The sequence below is a fragment of the Meriones unguiculatus genome, assembly GCF_030254825.1.
Source record: "Meriones unguiculatus strain TT.TT164.6M chromosome 13 unlocalized genomic scaffold, Bangor_MerUng_6.1 Chr13_unordered_Scaffold_47, whole genome shotgun sequence".
NCBI lineage: Eukaryota > Metazoa > Chordata > Mammalia > Rodentia > Muridae > Meriones > Meriones unguiculatus.
This window is the reverse complement of record NW_026843653.1, coordinates 1,547,537-1,557,158: the sequence shown is the minus strand read 5'-3', so window position 1 is coordinate 1,557,158 and position 9,622 is coordinate 1,547,537. Positions and strand designations below refer to the sequence as shown.

The 9,622-nt window shown below is 34.1% G+C and overlaps 1 protein-coding gene and 1 pseudogene across 1 annotated transcript; both read right to left on the bottom strand.

The window, feature by feature from the left end:
• Positions 1-3,996: 3,996 nt before the first annotated feature.
• On the bottom strand, positions 3,997-4,446 carry LOC132651337 (zinc finger protein 120-like; the record flags this gene model as incomplete). Its single annotated transcript, XM_060376557.1, has 1 exon — positions 3,997-4,446. A coding segment is annotated over one exon (450 nt), but the record flags the coding sequence as incomplete, so codon positions are not given.
• Positions 4,447-6,296: 1,850 nt separating this feature from the next.
• Positions 6,297-8,122, bottom strand: LOC132651336 (zinc finger protein 431-like; annotated as a pseudogene).
• Positions 8,123-9,622: the final 1,500 nt, after the last annotated feature.

The following is a 9,622-nucleotide window of genomic DNA, read 5'->3' as shown; positions in this document are numbered from 1 at the left end:
CACACACACAAAATTCTTTTTTGAAATGAATCTCATTGCTGTTAAATTATCTAACACCTCTAGACAATTCTCTTAGAAGGCAGTTTTTCAATATGATGTGACATATAGCAAATATGGGAACATGAAGAAGCATGGAACTTCAAACAATATATACATACATAACCAAATTAATTAATTACTAACATTCAAGCAAGGCTGAAAACATCTTAAAGAAATTTGTGAAAATATAAAAAAAGTGGAATGCCTTCTCAGAGACCCTTTCTTAAAAACTATGATCACACACTGCCTGATAGAAATAAGCAATGGACCACATAGATGATGGAGATTTCCTTCTATACATTGCAGCAGAAAAATATCTATCACCAATTGGAAATGCAGTAAAAGATGAACAGCCACCACAGAAAGAATATCAGAACAACTTAATAAACTTCTGTGAATGCATTTGCTACACACACAACAAACTTCAATATTTGCTCCAATGTTTCAGTTCAGACCACAACCACAATTGGTGAGCTCCTCCATTACATTTAAGTGAACACAGTAAATAATTTACTTGCTCCAAGGTTACGATAAACAGATTTTAAAGTTTCTTTTCTTGAAATTGAATACATTTGTTATGTCCAAAGAAATCAAATCTTATATACAAATAGGGTTGCTCTCTTCTATGAATTCTTTTCTACTTCTTCACCTCAAGATGATATATCAAGATTTAAGATATTTACAGTACTAGAGACATGGCTTTGCAGTTGAGTTCATTCCCAGGACCTAGGTCAGGTTTTTCACAACTGTCTATAATTCTTGGTACAAGAAGATCAAAGGGTCCATTTTTCATGGAAACTAGAATGGACAGGCACAGAAACATGGAAAGACACACTGATATCACATAATGTGAATTAAAACAAATCTTAAGCTAATATATGTTTACTCAAGAATGTTTTACTTGTATAAGCATTCATGCAGATGTTGAGGCATCTACAGGCTTATCTACAGAGTTTTTCTGCATCATGAATTCCCTCATGTAAAAGAAATCAAACAAGTAGGATTGAAGTCAGAGAAATGAATCCTTCTCAGTTGGTGGTATCATTTGTGAAGGTTTAGGAAATGCAGCACTCTTGGAGGAAGTATGTTACTTGGGGTGGGCTTGATAATTTTCAACTGCATAACATCTGTAGTTCCCACTCTGCTTCATGCTTCTGGTTGAGGATGTGAGTTCCAAGTTTGATATGTTATCTGCTATGTGTGACAATTGTGATGCCCATTTCATAGAGATCCCAACTCACTCTGCAACCATAAGGCAAAGCAAACACATTTGGAAGATTGACACAGACATTGTGTATTGTCACAAAAAAGGCAGTAATACACACACATAAATTTTACAAGTGGATGATTTATTTCATGTAATTAAAGAGCCTTTTGAAATCTAAAATTTATAGGCCTTTTGTCCATATATGCTTTCAACTGGAAACAAAATAAGGATGGATATCATAATTCATGAATACATTGTTGACACTTGTTAGAATTTTTCTCCCAAATAATTTCGTGTAACTGAATACAAGTTGGTGGGTCAAAGATCTTGCAAATTTTTCTCCTACTAGATTTTCTTCATAATGAGTTCTTTCAGGTTTTCAAGGACTACTGTGATACACAATGGCTTTGTGAGATGTAGCTCACAGACCAAAGCTTTTACTCTTTTAAATGGTACCATGAAGCAGAAAACATTACCATACTCTGATTACATTCATGAAGTTTTTTTTTGTTTTTTTTTTTGTAACATGACTTTTTCTCATGATTTCAAAGACAACTCCATGAAAAGGATTTATTCCATTGCTTATTCATAGGGTTTCACTGCAGTATGTGTTCTTTTATGTATTTGGAGATAAATGCATTAAGGCTTTATCACATTGAATACATGTGTAAGGTTTTTCTCTACTATCTGTTCATTTATATACTTGAAGATGACTTTGACATGCAAAACTTGTAAAAGCAAATTGTATGTGGGAACATGTAAAAGCAATTTGCATAAGTATTTCCTTTAAGATACCAGCCTCCATTGATTTATAGGGTGAGCATAAGTTTAAGTTCATAGTCCCTAGGAAATCTGTAGACTTCCCAATAGCTGACCAGCTTTCATCACTTAACTTTTGTTGCCCAAAACATGACTGTTACATACCATGGTTTCTGGTGCCCTAACAAAATGACTGACCCAAACCACAGATTCTCTTTCCTAAAACATAATACCGTTTCTTAACCACAAAAGAACAAATGTATATGATTGTTTTGACTGTAAAACCTACATTTTGCAACAGGTGACTTCCCCAATGACATAAAAAAAAATTCCATATCCCTAAACCATAACTGATGGAAATAATTTAGTTTTAAAATGTTAAAGATGTTTATGATTTTCAAGCTTACAACCTCTGTAACTTTCTGACTCATTGGACAGGTAGGCATCACAGTTCAGCTCCCAAGAACATTATGTGGCCCTAATCAACCAGTAGTGCCTGGATGACAATAAAATTTTGTCATCTGTATTGACCTAGTGTTTGTGTTGTATTGGATTCAGTGGACAGAAGAACACAAAAGTCTTACCATATTAATTATATTCTCATATTTCTTCCTCCATTTTGAAACTTTTATGATAATGTAGAATATACATATGTGCAAAGGCCTCACATTTTAACAAATTCATAAAGTTTCTGTTTGTACAAATTCTTTCATGATGATGAAGATTATACAAATGTGGAATAGCTTCACCATGTAAATACACTCAGTATGTATTTTTTTCCATAATGAACTCTTTCATGAAGTTAAAGATGATTGTGAAGAGAAGTTTTTATTAGGAGATGACTGTTGTAAAGGCTTTTACAACATGTGTAAAAGGTTTTACCATATACGGTACATTCATGAGGTTTCTCTCCAATGTGAGCTCTTTCATGTATTAGGAAATGACTGTTACATGCAAAGGCTTTAGCACACTGTTTATATAAATAAGGTTTTCCTCCAGTGTGTGCTCTTTCTTTTATTAGATGACTGTTACGTGCAAAGGCTTTAACACATTGATTACATCCATAAGTTTTCTCTCCAGTGTGAGTTGTTTTATGTATTAGGAGACTACTGTTACATTCAGTGGCTTTCCCACATTGGATACAATTATAAGGTTTCTCTCCAGTATGTGTTCTTTATGTCACAGGAGATTACTATTATGTTAAAATGCTTTATCACATTGGTTAAATTCATAAAGTTTCTCTCCAGTGTGCATTCTTCTATGTACATAGAGATTATTATGGCATGCAAAGGTTTTGACACATTGGTTGCATTCATAGGGTTTCTCTCCAGTAAGTGTTCTTGTTGAAGATGACTCTTACATGAAAAGCCTTTATGACATTGGTTATATTCATATGGATTTTCTGCAACATGAATTTTTTTGTATTAGGAGATGACTGTGTACAAAGGTGGTTCATTCACTGCTTACATTCATAGGGTTTTTCTCCAAGCTGTGTTCTTTTTGTCTTTAGAGACTACTCTGAAATGCATAGACTTCACCACATTGGATACATTCAAAAGATTTCTCTCCAGTGTGAGTTCTTTAATGTACTACCAGATGACTTTTGCATGCAAAGGCTTTCCCACATTGGCTACATTCATGAGGTTTCTCTCCAGTGTGAGTTCTTCTGTATATTTAGAGATTACTGTTACATGCATAGACTTTATTTAACACATTGCTTACATTTATAAGGTTAATCTCCAGTGTGAGTTCTTTTATGTTTTAGGAGATTTATGTTTTAGGAGATTACTGTTCAGTGAAAAGGCTTTACCACATTGGTTACAGTCATAAAGTTTCTCAACAGTGTGCATTCTTTTATGTAATAGACTACTGTGACATGCAAAGGCTCTACCATATTGGTTACATTCATAAGGTTTCTCTCCAGTGTGATTTATTTTATGTAGCAGGAGAATATTTTCATATGCAAAGGCTTTACCACAGTGGTGACATTCCTAAGGTTTCTCTCCAGTGTGAGTTTTTTTATGACTTAGGAGATGACTATTACTTGCAAAGGCTTTACCACATTGGTTACATTCATACGGTTCCTCTCCAGTGTGAGTTCTTTCATACATTAGGAGATTAATGTTACGTACAAAGGCTTTACCACATTTGTCACATTCATAAGGTTTCTCTCCAGTGTGAGTTCTTTTATGTCTTAGGAGGTGATGGTTACATACAAAGGCTTTACCACATTGGTTACATTCATAAGGTTTCTCTCCAGTGTGAGTTCTTTCATGAATCAGGAGACTACTCTTATGTGCAAATGCTTTACCACATTGGGTACATTCATAAGGTTTTTCTCCAGTATGAGTTCTTTCATGTATTAGGAGATTAATGTTACGTGCAAAGGATTTACCACATTGGTTACATTCATAAGGTTTCTCTCCAGTGTGAGTTCCTTTATGTTTTAGGAGATCACTGTTAGATGAAAAGGCTTTAACACATTGGTTACATTCATGAGGTTTATCTCCTGTATGTGCCCTTTTATATCTTAGGAGTAGACTGTTATGTGCAAAGGTGTTATCATATTGGTTCCATTCATAGTGATCCTCACCAATATGCATACTTTTATACGTGTGGGGACTCCTACGATATGAAAAGACTTTATCATATTGAGTATCTTCAGGGGGGTTGTCTCCACTATGATTGTTTCCATACCTGCAAAGATAATTGGCACATATGAAATCTTTATCACATTCATTATACTAATGAATTTTTTGTGCATGTCACTTAATTTTACAATTTGGTGTAAATATAAAGAGGAATTACATCTTGAGTTTTCATCATTATTTCTACATTTACGGTGTTCTTCTCTGCGGATTGTTTTGCATATTTGAAAATACCTGTGATGGTAAAAACATTGGTTATCTGGCTCACATTTATACCCTACTTTCTTCTATAACATGTTTTACCACAGATTTGTAGAAAACTGCAAGACTACAGAGCTTTACCACAGTGACTGGATTAATAGATTTCCTTATACTGTGTGCCATACTAAATATGCAAAGATAATTGAGACAAACAGAATAATTTGTATATTCCTAAAAATTATATTTTCTGCAGTGGGATTTTGTGAAAATTCGTAATGAAGTTAAATAACCAGTTAAGTGATGTTGCTGTATATTGCATGAAAGTGTATCAGTATATGCTGATTGCTGAGCCAGCAGAGAGCTAAGTGATGACCAGATTGTGGAATTGCTCCTTTTATGGACCATCTCCTGTCCTATATTTTGTAAACATTTGTCCATCCTTAAAAAGTTCTAACAACTGATAGCAGAGCACAAAATGGATGCCTGAACTTCTGAGTGTGAGAGGGTTCCTGGGAAGAAGAAAGCAAATGACAGGCTATTCACCAGCAGGCCAATGAAATTAACAGATTGACATGAACATGAACAAAGAGGTAGAGCTGGCCATGCATCGGGACACTGTGCTAGGTTTATTTGTGTTAGGGGAAAAAAGGGTTCAGAATCTGCCCAGTTAAATTGCCTAAGCTTTTAATTATTAAAAAAGATTCTGTGTCATTATTTGTACTGCTGGCAGCTCTGAATAACCCATATAAAGCTTACTAGGTATTAATTTTTGACATCTATTCAAAATGAGGATTACTATACCTTTTAGTTGTTCTGGGTGGTACATCATTTCTTTTAAGATACATATACTAACATGACTTGTAGTCATTGTATTATACAATATAACTATTTAACTATTAAAAGAATAATAAAATGACATGGTTTCATGTTGCATTCACACATTTGATTTTTGTTCATCATGGACATGGGCAATAGGGATTATGTTTTTTTCCACAACAACATTCTTGACTCTAAAATACTGCCCTTCTCACAAAACTTAGCAACATTACTACAAGAATATGAATAAACCCAGCTTTACTATGGACTACTTGATTAGTATAATGTTTTAGATATACTTTCATCACCTATTTACTATGAATACATTTGGTAATACCTGAGCTGTAGGAGACTAAACAAATTGCAGTTCTGCCTCATAGCACTAATGAGGCTATGATTTAAATGTTGATCTTGCATAAGGTATGGTTTCCTTGCATTCTTTCTTACAGGAATGCCTTGCAAACACACATCAAATAACTAACACGGAGGTACATGGTTTAGTAACAAGTTAATAATCATCAATAAATACACTTAAAGCAGTTCATTTACACTGTCCTTTCTCTTTCAAACTTCGAAGACATAATAAAGTTTTCTCAGAATTAGTCATTTCAGCTTACATATAAAAATTATATGTAATTTAACACATGTCTTGCATGTGTTTTAGAAGTTTAACAATGCTCTTCAATATTATCATTTTCCCAATTGTAGCCTAAAATACAGTAACAGAAAATGTATGATTTATTATTGGAAAAAGGCAAAATTTAGGTCGTGATCTCTACTCAATCAAAGAACCATTCATCTCATTCTTCCTCATCCTCAAGAGAAATTACAGAAGCACATCTATAATGAATTAAAAGTTTCCCCATATTTTAATAAGTAAAGAATATTCATTTTCCTACCTATAGCAGTGAGGTTCCCGTAGGTCTCCAGCATCACATCTTTGTAGAGACTCTTCTGGGAAGGATCCAGCAAAGCCCACTCTTCTTGAGTGAAGTTCACATGCACATCATTGTAGGTCAATGCACTCTAATATATCCGCACACATGTACAACAGAAGGCATGATACTAGAATACTGGAAAGGTATACTTCATTTATAATATTTTCAAAGAATTCTGGTGTTTCTTCTACTTATTTTCTGACACACAAGTTCTAATTTAATAAGCAACTCCTTTTAGGAGGAAACTGAATAGTAGGTACATATCTCTAATTTTTGCATCCTTTAATTAGGATATAGACTTTCAAGAAAAATGCCAATTAACAGACAAAGAAAGAGTAAACAGATCAAAAGTATTGAGCCCATATGAGAAAAATAGTATGAATGATTCCTGATTATAATAACAATGGGCAGCCTGGGTGTATTTTCTGATGTCTTTAATTCCAAAATCACTCAGGGGACAGAGGCAGGTGTATCTCATAGAGGTGGATGCTAGCTTACTCAAAGCAATAAGTTCCAGGACAATAAGCGGTACATAATAAGACTCTGAATATTCTACAAAAAAATTAATCAAACAAAAGATAGAAAAAACTAAGAGAAAGTTCCTACAAATTGTTATACATTCTCTCCAGTTCTGTACTCATTTATAGACACCTGAACTACCTCATTTTAAACCGTAGTATCAATAGGATCTTGCTAAAATGAAATGTATATTTGAATAATTAAAATAGGACAGATGAAAATATTAGCAATGTAGATGTTGATCATAAATAGGCAATATTGATTAGTGTTTAAGAACTGTCTGATCTTCCAGAGGACCAGGGTTCAATTCCCAGGACCCACATCACAGCTCATTGCTGTCTGTAACTCAGTTCAATCAAACTGATATCCTCACATCAATGCACACAAAATTAAATTAATTATGAGAAATAAATGAATGAATAAACAAATTAATTAATGAAATAGGCAACATAGGGCATGAAAGATGGCTCAGCAGTAAAGACTTGTTGGTCTTGCAGATATTTGTACCTGATTGCCAGTATTTACATAGGTGGGGATCAGGAACCATGCAGTTGGTGGGTTAAGGGTGACAGATTCCACACAGAAACCTGGTAATCAAACTCCAGTGACAATACTCAAAGATACAGTTCTAACACTATAAACAAGTGTAACAGGTTTTAAATGATTGAAAGCCCAATTGTACCATCACATGCTAGCCTCAAGTACCAGTAACAATCAATCAGGTTAGTGCAACTGAAAGGAATGTTGGAGTTGTAGGGTACCCCACAACTTAGGAAATCTCCATAAAGAAGGGGAAAGCAACACTGCCCTAGTGTTGTATCTCTTTGAGACTTCAATAGTGTGTTAGAAGTAGCTAGTAGAAAAACACTGTATGCAATGGATCAGAACCTTTCAAGGAGTTAAAGGAGTTCCTGAAGCTTCACTTGCCTTTCCCTATGGACCTCTTAAGGGCTTATCTTGACATATCCCACACATCGTTACTCACACCTATCCATGATTCTAAATTCAAAAGTTCTGAGGCTATCTTCTGAGTACGGTGAAGACTAATCACACATGAAGTATTTATTCACAGGAACAGGTAAAATATTAATATTCATTAAAAAAATTAAAACAAGCAATCATATGATTCAGGAGATTTAAGCAGTATTAATGTCATAATGAAGATCAACACAAGAGCATATGTAATAGGTACATTCCAGGCTTATCACGTAATAATATAACTACAACTGCCAGCACTCTAAAGACACTTTAAACTTGATCTCTAAGTTGAGGCCTGCCTGGTCTATATACCTACATACAGGACACACAGGAATACAAAAAGGAAATGACTTCAAAAAAAAAACACCACAAAACAAAACAACAACAACAACAAAAAACAAGGCTTATATATCCTAAGAAAAAATAAGCAGTCATTAAAAGTTTCCCAAACAAAAAAGAAAACTCTGAGCCAGCAGGTTTTTGCAAAAAAAATTGTACCAGACTTTCAAAGAAAAGCTAATACAAATACTCCTTAAAGTATTCCACAAAGTAGAAATAGAAGGAACATTGCCAAAATCATTCTATGGCATCACAGTCACCCTGATAACTAAATGACATAAAGACACAACAGAAAAAGAATTTCAGAACAATCTCCCTTATGAAAGTGATGTAAAAATACTCAATTTAATACTCACAAACCTAATCCAAAACCACATCAATGATATAAGCCCCCAAGAGGAGGAAGCCTTCATCTCAGTGATGCAGGAATGGTTCAACATATGTAAATCCATCAATTTAATCCACCGTATGAACAAACTGATAGAAAAAAACCCACAAGATCATCTCATTACATGTTGAAAAGGCCTTTAAGAAAAATCAAACACCTACTCATCTTAAAAGACTTGTAGAGATCAGGCATACAAGGTTCAAACCTAAACATAACAGAGGCAACCAAGAGCAAGCCTATAGCCTACATCAAATTAAATGGAAAGAAAATTAAAGCAATTCCACCAAATTCCTAGCTAGAGTAATAAGACAACGGAACATATTCAAGGAGATAGAGATTGGAAAGGAAGACAGCAAAGTATCACTATACAAAGACGATATTGCAGTATACATAAGTGAATCTAGAAATTCTACAAGAGAATTCCTAGAGTTGACCAACCCTTTTCACAAAGTGGCTTGGTACAAAATTTACTTAAAACATTGGTAGCCCTTCTGTATACAGACATTAAATGGGCTTAGAATGAAATTAGGGAAACAATACCCTGAATAATAACCACAAACAATATAAAATACATTTCGTATAACTCTAACCAAGCAAGTGAAAGATCTTTATGGCTAGAACTTCAAATCTCTGAAGGAAAAAACTGAAGAAGATATCAAAAGATGGAAAGAACTGCCAAACTCATGGATCATACAATTAGCATTGTAAAAAATGGTCATCTTACCAAATATAATCTACAGATTTGAAGCAATTCCCATCAAAATTCCAACACAATTTTTTATAGACTTTG